Source organism: Plectropomus leopardus, chromosome 2 (genome assembly GCF_008729295.1).
Source record: "Plectropomus leopardus isolate mb chromosome 2, YSFRI_Pleo_2.0, whole genome shotgun sequence".
NCBI classification, from domain to species: Eukaryota; Metazoa; Chordata; class Actinopteri; order Perciformes; family Serranidae; genus Plectropomus; species Plectropomus leopardus.
In genome coordinates, this window is record NC_056464.1 from 18,678,617 (window position 1) to 18,698,667 (window position 20,051).

General features: G+C 39.7%; 1 protein-coding gene across 1 annotated transcript; it reads left to right on the forward strand.

Moving 5' to 3' along the window:
* The first annotated feature begins 890 nt into the window (after positions 1-890).
* LOC121955674 (complement C1q-like protein 4) lies at positions 891-19,187 on the forward strand. The gene is made up of 2 exons (XM_042503727.1): positions 891-1,554; positions 18,917-19,187. Exons 1-2 carry the CDS (start codon positions 1,015-1,017, stop codon positions 19,094-19,096), a joined length of 720 nt encoding a protein of 239 aa, XP_042359661.1. The 5' UTR covers positions 891-1,014; the 3' UTR covers positions 19,097-19,187.
* The last annotated feature ends 864 nt before the right edge of the window (positions 19,188-20,051 follow it).

The following is a 20,051-nucleotide window of genomic DNA, read 5'->3' on the forward strand; positions in this document are numbered from 1 at the left end:
ACAAAATTAAGTTCTATTTGTTAAATGTCTTATATGTTTCTTTTTGTTAAAAGTTGATAGTGTAACAGCATATTGATTTGGTTTCATTAGTTCTTTTATAATTCTGTGTCTTTTTTTCCTTCTAGATTGCAGCAGATTCAGTGATCTCCTCTGATAAAATGTTCTCTGCTTCGTCCAAGCTGCCTTTAAAACAAGAGTTTCCACGTTCAATACTATTTGGTCTGCCCTTTCCTCAGAATTTGCCTTTTTACGACCTGTAACAAATCTGTACTTTGGATGGAGGAGTAGACTGCTGAGATAAATCTTATCCAGGCTCTTATAACAACATATACAAAGAATTGTGTGAGCCCATCAACAAAAACACAAGAAGAAAGGAAAGAGAAAAGATTTAGCAGTTTCCTCGCTCTTCTCTCATCATTCCTGGACAGACAAGCGCCCTTCCCCGTATGTGGTGGGTGAGATGAACTCCAGTGGGAATACTGTAGACCCCACCTGACAGCTCTCTGCTTGAGCAACTGAAAGCTTTTCACTGGAGCCTCCACAACCACAGAGCTGGATAAAAAATTAAAAAAAAAAAGGCAGCTGCCGAAAATCCAACATCTCAATGGTGATGCTCACTTTTGACAAATACATATAAAATATTTGTTATTTTTGTCTTGCAAAATGGTGTATTATCTTTAGATAGCTTTTGAACCGGAGGACACTAAAAAATAAAAGGATACAAAACAAACTGAACACCAGGAAATGGAAAAATCTATCCTCCCCCTGACTCCTGTTTTTCTCCTGTATTAGACTTGCCTGTCCCCCTCCTAGAAAAGCCCCCATTTTCCTTTCTCTGCTCCACACAGTCACATATTTTCCTCCTCCACCTTCTCGATCCAGTAGTGACTTTCTTCAGCTTTCAGCCTGGCCGGCACAACCATTCCAGCCAAGGGGGAGGAGGACTTTCTCACGCTGGCCGCCTCCCGGCTCAGCCGCAAGAAACGTGTCATCGGGGCTGGAGTTGGCGTGGCCATGGTCCTGGTCCTGCTGGTGGCCATTCCCCTATTGGTCCACACCACCAAAGGGGGAGGGTCCGGAGGAGGGGGCACGCATTACGAGATGCTCGGGAGCTGCAAGATGGTGTGTGACACTTTCACCCCCCCACAGGGAGAGCTGACAGCCGTCTCCCCTCAGCCCCCAGACTTCTCAAACCGCAGGGGCAAACAGGGATTCAGAGGGAGCCCTGGACTTCCTGGTCCTCCAGGTCCTAAAGGGCCCCCTGGAGAGCCTGGTAAGCCCGGCCCACCTGGTCCACCTGGGCCTGGACCCGGTGGATATGGCCCATCCTTCTACAGTCCAAAAATTGCATTCTACGCAGGCCTCCGGAAACAACATGAAGGGAGTGAAGTACTGAAGTTCGATGACGTGGTGACCAACGTAGGAAACTACTATGAACCGAGCACCGGCAAGTTCACCTGCCCCCTGCCTGGCATCTACTACTTCACCTACCATGTCCTGATGAGAGGAGGCGATGGGACGAGCATGTGGGCTGATCTGAAGAAGAACGGACAGGTGAGTGTGTCTGTAAGAGTGTTTGCTTGTGAAGGGTTCCACTGAAAAATTACACATTTTGACACAAACTTTCAGTCCATAGATATTAACCAACCAAAATTAGGAAAAATCAGTTAATTTAGTATCTCTCTACGTTAGCCACCAACAGCCGTTGGGACAACAACAGGAACACTTTTCCAATGCAGGGATAACCCGTACAAATGCTACTTCCAAGCAGCTACAAAACATTAACACTGAAAAATAAAGCTGTTTTCTTTTGGATAGTACAGTAGTTACTGTTTGATTAGGTTTAGACAAAGTTTTGGGAAAGTTCCTAAGTTGGGTTAAAATAACTTTTTATTCATAGTCAGGGTCAAAAGAGACCAATGCTTACTGTTGGTAGGTAATGGGAAGCAAACAACAGCCACATGTCAGATTTTAAAGTTGACCTTTCTGTCCTTCTCAACCTCCTGTCTCTACAGACTTTGGTTCTTTAAAATATTGTCACACAACTTTTTCCTTTTCTCCCAACGGACAACATAACTACTACAGATGCTATGGCTTATTCACTAGAATATAGATGTAATTCACTTTTGGCAATTATTTGCTTTCTGATTTTCTTCTCCTGGTGAGGCAAAATGTCTTCAGCAGCACCTCTCTGACACAGGCTCAACAAAAACAGATAATTAAAAGCATCACAGAGGTAGTTTTACTGCAAGTCATTAAATTGAACTGCATTGTATTGCACTCGTTTTGTTAGTGCTTTGTACTGAAAATGAAGTTCAAGACAAAGAAAAGTCTAAAGCAAAGTTTCCACCAAATATACCAAAAAGCACCCTAATGCTGTTTATTTAAAGCAGAATTAACATAAAAATGAGTCATGCCGTATCTTAACTTGATCATAGCAGAGGACTTTCAATTCTCTGTTTAATCAGAAAAAGTTTGAAAAGTTTTTTTTCCAAGTCACTGATTTAGTTTGGAGGACAAAGAAAGGGATGTAAAAGCAGGATGAAAGTGGAGACAGAGGCGGGACTAAGAACAGCTTTACATAGAAAGTGAAAACTGTAATTAATTGTACAACTTGCACAAAGGGAGAAAGATAGAGAGACGGAGAGAGAGAGAGTGTGACAGCCAAGCGATCAAGAGGATAACAATCCTCTGTGTCTCAGTGGAACAACGCCAAAATGCAACAGCTGGCTACTGTCCTCTGAGGAACTCTGACTTTAACACTAATAAATAAACAAGTACAAATGCCTGGAAAAAAGCCTTGAATGCTTCCATCTGGAGATCCATGACAAGCTTGAAGTACTAAGCCCTCACTCTGTTGAGGAGCCCTGATTCTGACACGTGCGCTGCTGAACAGAAGAGTGACGTCCTGGGGATAACCACTGAAGAAGAAAAAAAACACAACACATGCTTTGCTTTGTTGCAATGCAAAGTAGGCTGAGTGTTTGCTGGAGTAACAGCAATTTTTATACATGTAATTTGCACTTTACATGGGCGGACGGCAATTTGCTGCTGAGCAGACCATCACCCTGCTGGGCTGCTGTTTTCTGATATGCTCACATCTTAAAAGACTTTGTTTACAGTAAGCAAAAAATCAACAGGGGACAGCTCAGAAGCTTGCATTGAAACCCTCCCTATTCATTTCATTAAAAAAAAGTACAGTTTTAAGTTGTTTGTTATTATGTGAACATGCAAAATTCTCCAGCAAATGTTGAGATGAATGTCCAGTCAAGACCACATGTTATGTTTCAAAAGCAGTTTCAAAGTGAACGTGAACTGCAACTTTCCCTTGACATCAGTTTGACGTCCTTTCTGGGCCTTGTAGCAACATCATCATACTGCATGTGTTGTTAAAACCAACAAATAATAAACCAACACTGACTCTGGACTTTTACTAGTCTCCTGAGTGAAAGTCCTGTGCTTAACCCATTCATCCGCCACAACTTCCTACTGATGCGATCTTTGTCGCTCTTTATAGTGCATCGATTTTCTGGCAGAAAGTCCTGAAGACCAGCACCTCCGTGACTGTATATAAAGATGAAAAGACAGAAATGCAGTTTAAATATTTGAGATACAGCTACAGCTGTCTTGCGCTATTGACGTCATGTGGCGCCAGAGTCTGTGCAGACCATTAGCTTCAAGGTTCAACATGTTGTGCATTCAGAGATGCTCTTCTGCATACCTCGGTTGTAATGAGTGGTTACTTAAGTTACTGTTGCCTTTCTATTAGCTCAAACCAGTCTGGCCATTCTCCTCTGACCTCAGGCATCAATGAGGTGTTTTCTGCTGCTCATTGGATATTTTCTTTTCCGGACCATTCTGATGATGTTTGTGCATAAAAATCCCAGTAGATCAGTAGTTGCTCTTTTCTGGCACCAACAACCATGCCATGTTCAGAGTCACTTAAATAACCTTTCTTCCCTATTCTGATGCTCAATTTGAACCTTGGCAGATTGTCTTGACCATGTCTATAAGCCTAAATCATTAAGTTGCTGCAATGTGATTGGCTGATTAGGTATTTGCATTAACAAGCAGTCGAAAAGGTGCTGCCCTGGTTGCTTATTTTAGGTTTCCTTCATTTTTGAATGCCTGTTTTCTGCTGTCCTTATCACTTGCTGTTGCCCATCCTACTGTTAGCTTAAATGAAGTTATAGCTGGATACATGGCAAAACCTGCTGGTTGTTATCAACGAATGATTAGCTTTACAGGGAGGTTTATGCAAACCTTAGCCCCATCAGTGGGAGACACTAGTTTTGCTATAAGGTCATGCAGCTGGCCTTCTTGGCTTTCCCACCATTCAACTCAATTCAGTAACACTAGCTCTGACAGCACCTCCAACAATGTCATAGAGCCTGCAACATAAAATCACACCTGCGTTTGTTTCAGTGGTTTACTGCAACTTTACTTCAGTGCTACCCATGCACCCCTGGTTCAGTTTGTTTGTTAATTAGCAGGATATCTTAAAAACCTGTTAACACATTTCAATGAAATTTGTTTTGAGATATTCTGCAAACTAACATGAGCTATTATTATTATTATCATTGAATAAAAATGTTAGGTTCAGTACATACATTTTCCATACTGCTTTAGTTTTATTAACTTCCCATATACACACATCATTGTGTTATAGATCTTTTTGGTGACTTGTCTAGTCCATATAAACAGTTATTTTCTATTTCATTGAGTTGACGGGATGTGCATAAAGTGCAGAGTAAAGAGGACAGACAGTTAAATGCCAGGTATAATTGGGGGACTTGGTTTGTTGCGTGCCTTCACAGACATTGTCATTCCTGTCTTCTCCTGCTGTTAAATCTTTCATAGCCTTTAGATGAGATCTTCTCCCCTCCACCTGTGCCCCTCCTCCCCTCCTCACACACACACAGACACACACACACACACACACACACACACAGACACACACACGTTCACTGTCCACACTGGCTATTGACTCCTTCCCCATTAATTATCTTTTCCATCAACTAAATTATTTAACCCAATTCAGTGCTGATCTTGCCCTCACAGTTTCATTGCACCTGATGTTTTTTTCTCTGAGTAGACAAGTGCTCTTGTAGCAGAGTGAACCAGCTAGGTCAATGAGGAAAAACCTTGAGGATAACACCGAAAAAGTTTGTCAATTTCGAGTCTCTTAAAGACATTACTCTCTCATTGTTACTGTAACCATCTTTCTGAATGGGTGTTTGATTAGTTTAGATAGAATTACATTGGTTTGAGACAACACTGTCACACTGAGGGATTAATGAATGGAGCTCATTAGTCACAACCTGCGTTGAAAGAATTGTGTAAAATGTTGGGAAATACCCTTTAATTCACCATGGGCCCACCCTTAATTATTCAGCGGTTAGAGTTTTTGTACGAGGCTGTCAACATGGTTCTTATATAAAGATGGCCATTTTAACATGGGGGTCTATAGAGCGCTGCAGGATTCTTCTTAAACTTGGAGATGAGTTAGCATGTGGCACTCACGATTCCCTCCCCTCAAAGTCATTGGGCTATTGGTTAGATGCCTGAAATAAGGTCTGTGGTTAACACAAGCGAAGACACTTTCATGTTTTGTTCCAATATGTAAAATCCATCAGTAAACACACCACTTATGAATTTTAAACTTTTGAAGTGTCTTCAAAAAGGTGAACACTAACAAGTGACTGAATGAAACAAAGAATTACATAATGCCAACCATGGCTTTGCAGCCTTATTGTGGCAATGACGTTAAGTCATGCTACCATGGTGTATTTTGTTTACAACTTAACATTAGCTTTTTACCTTGCGATTGCATTTAGGCTTCATATATCATGAGATGAGATAAGATCATCTTTTATTTGTCCCACAGAGGGTAAATTTGCAACATTACACCAGCAAGGGAATAGTGCAAATAGGAAGCATCAGTCTCAAAAAAGCACATGGCAATATAATTGTAAGTACATATCAATAAAAAAGAAAAGAACTACACGGATCAATATAAAAAGTAAACTACAAAAGTAAATGTGCCAAACTGTCATGCTAAGCTGCTGGCTCCGGCTTCATATTTACCATAGAGACATGAGAGTAACATTGATCGTGAATAATAAGTGTATTTCCCAAAATGTCAACTTAAAGTGTGGTATGTCTGTGATAGTGTTTGCAGTGTGTGTGTGTGTGTGTGTGTGTGTGTGTGTGTGTATGTGTATAACAATTGTCAGACTGATATATGTGGTGTTAATCAATGTCTTGTCAAAGGGAGCTGAGAATAAGACACATCCTGAGGAGGGATCACCACAGGGACAGACAGGACACAGACAAGTGGGCTGACAGAAAGAGAGGGATGGATGGATAGATATTCACAGGAGAGTGGACAGAGGCAGATGAGGGAAAAGGAGACATGAGAGTGTCCTCTGTCCTAATGGAGGAGTTGAGGAGACAAAGCTATGACGGACATGTATGAAACAAATCAGGCTCGTGTTGTCAGCTGTTAGCTTGAGAAATGCGTAGCCGATGTGCAAGTTTGCATCAAGTTTGCATAGATGATTCAGTCAAGGCAAGGAATCCTCCTCACTCATCATGTCCCATAACTCATCAAAAGATTGGTGTTGAGGTAGATGACCTTTTCAATGGATATATAATTCACCACCAATATGTACTTTGCCCTTTACAGTGATGAGCATGGAGAGAAGGTGTGAATATTTATAGCTGGTCTAGTATGGGAGAAACTGGACAGTTGAACAGTTGGTCAGTCTATAGTGTAAACACACACACACACACACACACACACACACACACACAGAGTATACTGTTGGTGACATCAGTGTGGTAGTAAAAGTCCTTAATTGAAAATTTTATTTAAGTAAAAGTAAGTTCAATAAGGAAAATATAAAAAATATAATACATATATAAAAATGTACTTTAAGTATTAAAAGTTAAAAAGGGTTAAACACCTAAAAAAAACAACCTGTTATTAAAAGGATTTTTAAAAAACACACAAAAAATAAAACTAATCAAGGAAAAAACACCACCAAACTCCATATTATTAAACAAACCACACAAATCTTCCCAAATTATTTTTTAAAACACTTACAAAACTGAAGCGTATTTTTTTAAAGGAAAAAAAACTCACAATTATTAGAAAACGGTATTATAAAAAAAAACTTTGAAAAAATCACCCCCCAAACTCAAAATTGTTGTGACACAGACACAACAATGCCTCAGTGGTGGCAATATGAAACCTGAAAAGCAACAATTGTAATCTAAAGAAGAATCCACTGTAAAGGTTTGCAGAAAGAACTGTGACATTTCCATCGTATGTTGATGTAGAAAATGCACAAACTGATGCTTAAAAATTCACCACAACGCAGGAAATTAGGTTTTTGATGTTAAAATTTCCAGGGGCAGGATATACTGCCCCCTCCCCCATCTCTATGACAGTGTCAACAAAAAAGTACATTATAATCTTTCTAAATGTATAATTTGTGGCTGATAAGTTGCATTAAATTGTATAGATTATGATTAATAATAATAATAATAGGCAGAAATTAATTCTGTTAATAAGCATTTTTATAGCCCCAAAATACAAATGTTGTAGGGCTTAGCCTCGCATCTTCACTGACCCTAAATCCGCCCCTGGTAGAAGCATTTCAGCATCTCATCTGCTATTGACACACCGTGACCTCATTATGTGGCAGTGGCATTAGGTTGGATCTTACTGGAGGAAGAGACTGGTGGGCAAAGCTGTGCCTTATTAAAGCCTAACAAAATTCTCTGACATGAGGCTCAGCCTTAACAATGTAAGGTGTAAAGGTTGGAGGGGAAGTGAAATTAAAAGTGGAGAATTAGACTTTGGACTGAAGGTGCATTAAAGGTGTCCAGGTTAGAATAATCCATGTGCAGATTCTGTTTAAGGTGCATATGTTGGTTTTTATTATAATGAATGGGCTTATGTCTTATCAGTTAATGTCTTTTAGGCTGGCTCTCAAGCAAAAGCAGTGATACAAACTGAGGGTTTATGCCTGTATTCATAAGAAAATAAGCTAATGAGATCTAGAAGCAAATTAGATAATTAGATTAACCACTTAAAAGTTGTAGTGATGACAAGCTTGGACTCAATTAGAGGACAGGGACAGCTCCAGTAGGTAGGTGTGAAGTGGTTACTGTGAGCGGTGCAAGCCGCTGATTACAGTACGTCAGATAAGGTGTCAATATGAGCCTCATGTGGCACTTCATTAGACAGATTTTTCTCCCCAACGATTGCTTGTTTAGCCAGAATAATTAATATTCAACTCTGATTTTCTGTGTGGTGCATTGCTTTCGTGTTCCTCACATTATACTGGGGGACATTTTGTGATGGAGGATAAAAGTCCAACCTTTCAGTAACCATTTCTTGTAGAGCAAAAAGGACGGGTCCTCTCATATAGCCTGCAGCTTGCCCTTGTTTTCGCTTCTTGTTCTTTTTCTGTGAGAACACACACTTTTATGCACATGTTCATGCACACAGCCATTATTTGACTATGTATGTTTCTGTTATAATGGCTGAGGCCATTATATTCTGCCGGCTGAAACATCTTGACTGGTTCTTACTGTGTTTCGCCGTGCCTTTGTTGTGCTTCCCTTTTGCCTGCCCATTATAATATCATTCCTCCTCATCAAGGAAGCAGGATTTTGTCTCTTTCATGAACAGCAGTGTTTTGCAGTGTTTGATAATAGTAGCATTACAAAAATAACCTATACATTGGATTATTAAAATAAAAAAGGTATAGCAGAATTATTTAGTTATAACCCGTGAACAGGATTTATATAGTGTTTTGCTGTTTGAGTCCCTGTGCGAAAACTTTGTAAAACACACGCTAATACGAGACAGTAAACAATGTCATAAAGGAATACTATAATCTAATTCCACAGCTCAGGCTCTGATGCTCTGCAGGTAGACCGTCCACAGAACCCGTTTATATCCAATTAAGGCATCTCTACCCTCAAAGGTTTCAGTCTAGAGCCAATTAGAGACTTTGTAATCAACATCTTGACACCTTAGGTCTTGAGTGTCATGGCAAAATATTAACATTTAGTGTGCCAATTAGTGTGTGAGTGTGTGGTGCAGGAGAGGGGTTACATGGTCCCCTGCATAATAGAAACAGGACACCTCAGGCTGGTACACATGGGTGGAGGCGCAGAGAACACCGCAGCTTTCACAAAAAAGAGGGCCATTTCAATTGCCCTTCTTCTCTCTCCCAGTTCACCCTCAGAGGTCCCTCATGTAAGTTTAAGAGACCCCGTCTCAATCGCCTCGCTCCGCGCTGAGAGGTCTGTACATCACAGTGAATGAATCCTGTCAGTTTTATTACCAGAGGATCAAGGCACCACTGCGAAACAAAACAAAACTGAAAAAAATAACACACTACGTGGACAGCCCGCCTCCCCAACCTCATTTATATCCCCACCCCCTCCTCTGAAGCAAGCATGCTTGATCAGTTTGTTATCCAACAAGCTCCCTCCCCATCACTCAAAGCCCGTCTCAACTCTGGCTTCCTTTACCCGAATCCTGTGCTCAGACTGTTAAAAGTGCATGCAGCTGCTCGCCCGTCTGTGTGTTCTTATCCAAATTTCTGCCTTCCTTTTCACCACGTATTCCTCTTTTCTCTTCATGCCCTCCTTCCATCATTTTTCTCAAAGACAAAGCTCAGACATAAACATTATGAACACACACTTTGATATTGGGTCGATATACATAAAAATGATGAAAATCTTTGGCTAAATAAATTTGAAATACAGTATGTGTCAGCCCTTAAATATGTCACACAAATCAGTGGCTCACAGCTGAGAATGTAGATTTTATTGAGCATTTAGCACCATCTGTGAATTATTTCCATGCTGTCAATTTCTCCCCTCTCTCCCACCATTCTCAGTCTCTCTCTTCCCATTTAATGTTGCCCCCTAATGAAAAGTGGAGGCAGTGTAATCTTCTCTTTTGTCCCGCGGGTCTCCCTTCTCCCCAACAGCAGCAGATCAAGTCAGAACAGCGTTGGGCCAACAGACAGAAATTCACTCCCTCGTCGCTATCAATCTCTGCCGCTGTTGACAATAATCCTGATTTGCCTTTCCCTCTTGTTTTCGCTCCCCAGCACCTCCTGCGCACTTAAAGAGAACAGGGTTTCAGTGTGATTGTTCCTGACAGCCGAACCTGCAGATTCATCTGTGCTGGTTTCAGTGTCACAAAGCTCAGCAATGTCAACAGTTGGGGTCGGTCCAAGAAATTAAAATATTCTCCATAGTGGAGGAGGAAGTATTCAAATGCTTGGTTTAATAAAATGCAACAGTGCAACATACTAAAAATGATCAATTACAAGCAGGGGTGTACCACTAAATTCTGGGCCCCATGCATGCATACTAGTCTCAGTGGGCCCCCGGCCCTTTCTCTCTTGATTCATGTCTCTCTCATGCAGCTTTTGATGTTTTTTCTGTCAGTTTTTTCTTTTTTTTCTTTTCTTTTCTTTTCTTTTCTGGAGCCCAATTTCCCTTTATTGGGTAAAGACATGACGGTGTTCATTTGTACTCTGCAGCAGCATAAACAGCCAATTTTAGTTTAGTTATGGCACAAGTTACTTAGAAATTTTTAAAAATGCAAATAAAACTAAACTTTTCATTCCAGGCTGTTTAAGCCCCCGCCGCCTCCAACCGATTGGGACCCTGGGTAATTACGAACAACTACTAATATGATGGCCCTGGTTACAAGTAAAAGTCCTTTATCAGATGAGTTATCAGCACACTTGGAACAAGTATTAACTGAAAAGCATGTATAAAATAAATACCTTAAAAATAATTACAGTATTTTTTTTATTTGTTTTTTTAAGGAAATTGGTTTTGTCAGTTTTGTTTAAGCAAGATCAATTTGACAGATTTTACAGTGTTACTTAAAGTATCACAGTTAAAGTATGCATCCTACAGGAATGTGATCCTAATAAATGATATAACATCTATAATATTCAGGAGTGAAAGGTACAGTATTTCCCTTTTAAATGTAGTATAAGTGGCCTCAAATCAAAATACTCGAGTATGTACATCAAAATTCTGTGACTGAGGAAATGTACCTATTTTCCACCACTGACAATCCATTTAACACACTGTCTACTGTTATTTGAATTTTTCATGCAGTGGTTAATGCTTAATATAAACATATAGTTTAACATCTCTTATTTTTTGATTTACTGAATATGACTTATTTCATGATTATTTAATCACATTCTATTGTGGCAATAATACTGATGATGACTGCTAATATTTTAAATGTAAAACTCCTAAAAATCTGTACATAAAATGTACAAAATAACTTATCCACGGGGTTATAATGTGTAGGATGGCAATGTGACCATGAATTAATCATAAACATAACACATTAAATGTCAGCATCTGCACTGTCTGAGTCGAGGTTAAGTTAAATTATGTATTTCATAAGGAAGTCAACCATAAGATACTATAAATAACATTTTGTCCCTTCGGTGTGGTGTGCATATCACTGATGCAACTTACAGTATGACCCTTAAACATGGGTGATACAGGTAGGCAGCAGACTTTTAAATGTGCTACATGCAGTTGAACCAGATATTTTAATAGGAAGGATTGTAATAATGTTGTCCAGGCACATACAGAGATGTACACCAGTTTTAATTGTAATCTTATATTGTGTATTCGTAGCAAGCTACAGCAGCCTGTCAGCCTTTAACTCCGTTGAAAATTCTGTCAGGGGAATCCTGCCGTTCAACCATGTAGACAGATGTTGGACGTACAAGATGTCAGATTCTCTTTACTGTTATATTTTTCCGAAAAACCTATTAGGTCTCCTCATGGGAGCTGTTCGGTCCCTTCAGAGCAAAACAGTCCAACAGTATAAAATAACAAAACGTCTCATATGCTGCATGGTTTTCTCAGGTGTTCACTCGAGATTCATAAAAAAAAAAAAAAAAAAAAAAGAGCTGCTCCTATCGAGATGTAGAGAGCGATCAAGATGGAGTGTGTGTGTGTGTGTGTGTGTGTGTTTGTGTAGGATGTTATCCTGACCTCCTGCTAGTGTTTCATGGGCCCATTTGACCACTGTAGCCTATCCTGTGCCCCCATTTATTGTGATTGTATGGAGTTATTGAGGAGTTGGACCTATTAGGCAGGGAGCTGCCATAGCTATCCGACTACCAATTACTGAAGCCTGCAGCCGTGTACAGCCCGCCCTGACGCATCTGGAAGTAGGGAGGGGTGAGGGATGCTGTGAAGGGGGAAGGAGAAGAAGGGAGGAATGGAGGGGGGGGAGGGTCCTCAGGGGACCTGCCACAGCAGCACGCCGTTAATCAATCCGATTTAGACCGGACAGGGACACACTTAGTCGCTGCTCCCGCCAACACTGCCATGGCGGGGGAGAGAAAATGTGTGCGTGACCTGCATCTCATTGGAGTGTACGAACACAAAAAGATGGATAGATGGGTCCAGAATGAAGAGATAGTGATGGGGAAGCGAATGGGAGAGGGGTGATGGAAGGGGGTGCGAGGTGTGGAGGGAGGGACAACAATTAATGGAGTGATGTGAGTTGCATTAAAACAAAGGAAATGTATCGATTCATTTCCGTCTCGAGGAAGGGAAGAAAAATGTTCACCCTCTCTACATGGGAGAAATGCTTGTATGGAGAAATATATTGAGTTGAATTGATGAAATGGGTGAAAAAACGTTGTCATTGGATGGAGGATGAGGAGAAATGGGTAGTTTAGTCTTGTTTGATTTGTCTTAGTGATCACAAGAGGGTCAGGGATGCTTGATTACTGGTGGAGATGATGGACCATATCCTTAGTGAGACCCAGAGCTGCAGACAGGGATGGAGTGAGGGTCTCATATTTGCATTCATTAATATTTATGTGCTTGTGTACTTTATTTTCCACTATTAAATGGATCTTCTGCTTGAATAGTTGGTTACTTACCCAATAATTGTCCAATTTATTATAAGCAGATTTGCTTATTGGCTGCAAAAACAACTTGGATCTTAAAGGGTAACGCCAGTATTTTCAACCTATTTGCCTGTATGTTTGTTTCTACATGGCTAATGGGAAAAGCGGCTTTTAAAATTGGTCCAGTACTGGGCAAGACAGCTGAAGCCACACAGCCGTGAAGCAGGCTGCAATGTAACCACTCGGCGCAATTATGCATGTTCATTTTAAGTCGACTAAATGTGTTTGTTTTTGCCACTGACAGGCTCAGATTGTTTTCCCAAGTGTCTGACAACATTATGGAAAGCGTTCTTACAAAGATAACCTTTTCTTAATGAGAATGATCGATTTTGTTAAACCCCTTTGGAACATGAGTAAATTAGCTTAATTTCTTTAAAAACATTGAAGGAGGGTAACAAGCAACTTAACAAGAATTGGCCAAAAAATTAATTAATTAATTAACAAGAAATTAGTAAAACGTTAGAAGAAAAATACCTAAAAATAATAATAATAAAAACTAACAATATAAAGATATAAAATATATATTATAATATATTATAATATATATTTAATATAATGATTTTTTTTCCTGTAACATAATTTTAAATATATTATCAAGGGAATTAGAAACATAGTGTTCTGGACATTTTTTCCCTTTTTTTTTGATTCATAACTAATAATGCCTCCCAGCTAATGTTCAGAACATTTCCTGGCAACCTTTCACTATTTTTTTTCATTTTGTGGGACATTTCTTGATAAGTTGCTCATCATGTTTTTTCACGTTTTTGAATAAATCAAACCAATTTTCTCAGGTGTCAGAGGTTTTAATGCTAGTAAAAAGTGTGTGGCTGCACTGCAAAACAAAAAGCCAATTAAGACCCACCATACTCTAGGTCTACCATTTAGAATTTAGGGCTTTCTATTTGCATAGATGGTACGTAATATTTAAAACGATTTTTCTTTCATTAGTACATATGAACACTTGAAACTAAGAATCATTGTTTTCTTTTTTTAAACCTGAGAATGAGCCTTTTATATCTACATACAAAACAGGTCCGCCTCCGCAGAGTCTGCCATGTTGTTTTTACAGTAGCCCAGAATGCACTGATGTTAGAATAGGCCATTCATGTTTTTTGCATTTTTACATCAGCCACCTTACATTTACTTGTACTTACTTACTTTTAGTTGGTTGCAATCTGCAACTTCACCACTTGATGCCACTAAATCCCACATACTGGAGCGTTAAAATTTTATCAGTTATTTTATCCTCATAAAACACACTTCATTAAAGGTCACACAAATAAACAAAACTCAAAAGCAACCTTGGTTTGTCTTCTCAGTGTGTTTCACCAACTGTGGCTTGCTTGAAAAGAACCTGTAATTCACAGAGTTTTTTTTGGTTGGTGTGGCATTAGCAATTTTAGTGCTGTTTCTGGTTGAACAAAAACAATCTAACAACAAAAAGTTGTATCTCTGTAGGGCCTCTTTCTATAATGCTGTCAAACAGCAGTTTTAATGGACTTAAATTAACACTGCAAACATGCCCCGACTGGTTACATGTCAGTCTATTCCTTGGCTGGCAGCTGCAGCAGTCTCACTCAATAGATTGGTGAAGTAATGAGTCCTAAAACGCGGAAATCCACTGGCAAGCCTCTTGGCACTCCCGGTTCCCTCATCCAAAGGTCTATGGGTTTTTTGAATGGGTTTTAGGTAAAATGCCCTAAATAAGGTCTGTGGTTAACACAGGCCAAAGATATTTAGACGATTTGTTCTGTAACATTAAATGCGTCCGCTTAAACCCGATTTTTGAACTTTTAAGGTTTTACTCGTCTTAAAAAAAGGCAGTTGCTAACAAGTGGCTAAAATGGGGACTACAGTGGGGATGCTAGACGTCATCACACTGGACACAGAAACCCACTTGTCCACCGTAACAGCTTTACAGACTTGCACTCTAACTTGTACATTTATCTGTTTATAATATTTTTCGATCTTGTTTAAACATGTTTTTACAGTGTTTGTAGTGGCAACGTTTAAAATGTGCGAGCGCGATGTAGTTCGCTTTTTGCTTCTGGTGATTTAATTTAAGCTTCAAAACACACAAAAGTGGTGTTCATCTGTGAAGATTATCATGCTGAACAAAACGTGTAAATATCATAAACTTGTGCTCGTCACAGAGCTTATTTTTGGTGATAGCCGAAATTCCATTCAAAAATCCTGCAAGGTTTTTGACGAGGGAACCAGTGCAATGCTAACTTCCTGGCTGGCCTACAAAAATACTACGTCATCCCTTCACCACTCTATACTGGACCAATGTCAAAACTTGTTGTTCCCATTACTGCAGGACAACTGCAGGTGTTTGCCTTCATTCAGGTCATAAAGCAACTGCTCCTTTATAGCAACATGTGGGGGAGCGTTATGATCTAGGATTATGTGGGTGCTCAGTGGTATCACATATGTGTTAACTGCTGTGCAAATATGTACAGTAATCTTCCAATGTAAAGACTTCCTCTTGAATGGCTGGTCATACTATTAGACCCAGCATCATGTTTAATCATATCCACATATATAAACCTGTCCAACTGTAGATAAAAGTGTGAGAAATGACTCATCAGACCATATTACTTGGTAAAATTGTGTCAGGCTCCAGGTTCTGGTGGTCTTCACACCAGATGATGCATCTTTAGTGTGTTGGTTTTGAATATCAGTAGTTGCTGGACTGCAGGTGTTGATGGCAGTTTTATGAAGCTCATCAGTCAAGCTCTTGTTGTAACTGTGTCATTCAGGTTTTGATTACATTGTTTGGTAATCTCAGCTCCCAGTGGTGTTCAGGTGTCTTTGTCCTTGCTGATGCATGTTGTCCATGTTAAGCATTATATAGGATTACTTTTTTCCTTTTCTCATTAAAAGAATTATTTCAGTTACTTTATGTTTCTATGAAATCAAAAATATAAAAGTGCCTTTGTGTCAACCTTGTTTTAACGTGCGTATTAGAGTTCAGCTTAAAAAAGCTCTATAAGATATTCAGAACATTACTATAGTGGCAAACCACTATTTTTATGTAGGCCTATACAGTGGAGAAATGGCAACCTGAACAGGGAATCAAGTCACAATTCTTCTGTTTTGTAATCCCAGCTTCTCTGTTTTTTGTTGTGGTAGACGGTTCAGCCACATGGATGTTAGTGCATGCAGGTCTCTGTGTGTGTATCCCATTGGCCAGTTAATTGCTGCTGCTCTGCACTGTGCTTATATAACATTTACAGATAATATCAGACTCTTGCTCACGGTTTTTATACTTAGGCTACCTATGTCAGCATTGTTGGTATCATTAGTGCTGTAAGTACTAAGTAGTTGTTAGCCACCGACAACCTCTGAATCATAGATATGCTCTAAATATCACATAGAGTTCCTAGACTCACTCGCTATAAATGCAAATTAGTTTCAGCAAATCTAAAGCTTCTATAATTAATGTTTTTATAATATCAACTCATCAGATGACTTTGTGTTATGTGATAAAGGTCACTATTAGTGATGAACCAACTGAGAATCATTACCTGACCGCGGTTCCCCTGATTTCGGCAAAGCATTTTTTTATTCTTTCTTTTTTAACAGTTTTTTTTTCTTAAAAACTGGTTCAGACCAAAAAGCAAGCTTACATATGAGTGAATATTGGACTTTTGGCCCGCACACAATCCCTACTGTGTATTTTGTAATCCGAGCTTCTCTGTTCATTGTTGTGGTAGACGGTCCAGCCACATGAATTTCAGTGCATTTGAGTTCCTGTGTAAAAAAGAGCTGAAAAGCGAGCTCAGAGTAAAGTGAATAGTGGTCTTACATTCATCAGGTGGACAGAATTACCAAATAAGTATGATATAGGCAATGGTTTGCCAACAGCTCCACCAAATTAAACGGTAAAATATATGCCAACCTTCCAAAACTGAATACCTGTGAAAAAATAGTCAAAATTTGTCAGAAACTGTTGTGTTATTGTAGTTCAGCTACAACAAATGTCCACATATCAGCAGCCAACATGTTCATGTCTGTGCATTCATTCTCTTCACTGTAATTGCTGGACAAATGAACTGATGTCCTCCCTGATGCCTTTCTCACAGTCCCTATCAGCCTCTCCTCAGCAACAGGTGGATCAGGTGTGAGTGACAATCCGCTAGAAAAATTGATGGCAGCTAAGAAAGGTTGAGCTCTCAGATGGAGGTTTGAGGCCAAAGATCACTGCACATCTCATCTATCTGCCCAGTGGAGAGGAAGGCATCTGTACTGATGACATTACACCAAGATCACAGAATGAAGCAGGAAATAAAATGGCACCAGTTACATCCAGATAACGTGAACAGACTAGAGCTTTGATTCTCTGCCCCAATCCGAGTGGGCCAACCCAACCTGCCAGATTTGGGGTGGGCTGGGCTGTAATTCCTCAAAATTCCCTGTGCTTAAATCAGTTCAGGTTTCCGTCATTTTTTTTCTTTTTCTTTTTTTAAATGCAGACCTTATAGTTGGTGTAATGTCATGAATAATGTATGAGCTGTGTCGCCATCAACCCATCCCGACTCTCATTAATGAGGAGAAATGTTACACAATCTCTATTTAACATGTGACAGTTTTGGGGGTGTCCTGAACATTCGGTAGGAGAAGGCTCATGTTGCAGATCATGTCACAAATGTATTTTGACGCTCTGAGAAGACTTCAGTTGACCTTAGCTTGTAATAAAGGAATTTCTTCAAGCGTTGGGCTTGATTATTTAGGCTGAACATAGCTCTGAAACAGACAGGTTTTGTGTGGGATACAGTGATAAAATGAAAAAGATAAACCTGTTAAAATCATCAGCTGGTAATATAAAACACTGGATTTAAAGGAAAATGCCAGTCTGTATTAGGGTTTTTAATCAATCTAGATTAGATCGCTGGATTGTATAATAATAGATTTCTAGATTTATGTTAAGTACACAGAAATCCATGTTTCTGCCATGCCTTTTTCCTGACCTCACTAATTAACATTTAGATGGCTGTGGTGAACATGCCTCCTGTGCAGGTGATGATTAGTGTTTTGGGGCTCCAAGAGAGGACCAGACACTAAAATAAGAGCAGAGAGGTTTGTGGAAGCAGAGGCTTGTGGAGATCCATGGATGAGACTAAGAAATCAGTTTTCACTGATAAAAAAAGATTGGGAACTAGCTGGTGAAAATTGCTCATTTTCAAGATAACGTTATGGGCGTACATAATATCCACGATCACAGAATCTTAAAAACCTGTACTTAAAATGGTGCTTCCTTGTATGTATGTAGGCTATTTGATTGTTATTTATCATTTTTAATGAATTTTTTTAGCTTATTTCACTGTCAGAGTAAATATTAACTTAATAGGCCTATCAGTTAAATGCCTAGTTCTGGTATTATTTGTGTTATGTAGTTGTAGGCTGTGTTATCTTGCCTTGAAGCGCCATAACAAACAAAAGCACATTTTTAAATTAGGTTAAATAGTTTAGTGTTATTTAATAATAATTTAAAAAAAATGTAATTTTGATTTTGTGGTGAACTTTCCCTTTAATATTAGCACTTTAATATTAGCACTTAGTAGCAACTCATGTGATAGGCTACCTGGTACTTAGGGCTGACTGTGAGTAGCAGCATCTCCAGAAGCCCTTGTTATATATTCAGGGTCTTATCTCTTCGCTGTCTGTTACGAAAAAATTAAAATGCCAAGACAAATATAGCAGAACACACTGACAATGAGCGAGAGCGAGCGAGCGAGAGAGAGAGAGAGGTATGACATGCTACAAAAGTCCTAATGCTGGAATTGAACAATGTTGTGGTTATGGCATGCAATGTAATCACTTGGCTACGGAAGCACTCTTTCGATTGTGTGCCCTTCTTTGTGCTTTTCTTAACGGTCCATTACCATCTTTTTTTGTCTCTCTTTCAGGTGAGGGCCAGCGCAATTGCTCAAGATGCAGATCAGAACTACGACTATGCCTCCAACAGTGTCATCCTGCACCTGGATGTGGGGGACGAAGTGTGCGTACAGCTTGATGGGGGCAAAGTTCACGGTGGAAACACCAACAAATACAGCACCTTCTCTGGCTTTCTCATCTACCCTGACTGACAGTATCCTCACATTTATATACTCTCTCTCTCTCTGTGTAATCAAGCAAAAAGTTTCCTCTCTTTTCTGCATCTAACACCGCCATGCCTCCATGATGTAATTTGTCATTTCAGCTGGTCAGTACACAAAACATGTAATAACATGATCACAATTAACAAATAGAGAATTTGTGTAAAAATGAATATAGTATTGTATATATTACCAGTTAACATTTACTTCTGATACACACACTTCTGTAATCATGTTTCTGTGCCATGTACAGTATGTGTAAGCATGGCTAGCACACATGATTCACGTCTGTTTCACATGCAAACATTGGCTTGTATCCACACACACACACACACACACACACACACGAAGGCATGCCCACATGAATTGAACTCCTCCCATCGGTTGTTACACTGAGACAAGATGACTGTTTCAGCCATCGGTCTGAAATCGACTGCAATGATCTCTGAATGTAGACTGTAAATCGAAGTGTGTGTACTTGGCTGCAGCCTCTCGCCTTCACTGTGAGATGGATTTCCAAGCGAAAAAAAGTCATGAATATATTGATCTCAGCTGATAATACAGCCAACATCGTGAACATAATCCAGTGTGTTGTATGTCTGTGTTCATGCCCGTGTGCGAGCATACATGTGTGTGTACTCAGTTTGTGTTGAGGCGTAAAAGCATCACATTGCTGTTAGTTTGACTTGTGCACTCTCCGGCTCCTGTTAAGAAGGGAGGTGTCATGTTGTCGGTAACAGTCCCTTAACACACACAGTATATCGATACTGAGGTTTAGCTTTGAGATTTTCCCTGAGCCAGAGCTCATGGCAGAGCCTCATCATGTCCTGCTAATGAGCTGAGGCCTCCTCTACTGCCTCATCTGTTCAGTCACACTCACACCTGGCATCCATGGTTTGTATGCATGACTTTTCTGAAATAGTTTGACACTTATTTGCTGTCTTGC

Coding starts and splice junctions, on each gene's coding strand:
- LOC121955674 (XM_042503727.1), top strand. CDS start 1,015: ATGGTCCTGGTCCTGCTGGTGGCCATTCCCCTATTGGTCCACACCACC. Junction 1,555..18,916: donor ATCTGAAGAAGAACGGACAG/GTGAGTGTGTCT, acceptor TCTCTCTTTCAG/GTGAGGGCCAGCGCAATTGC.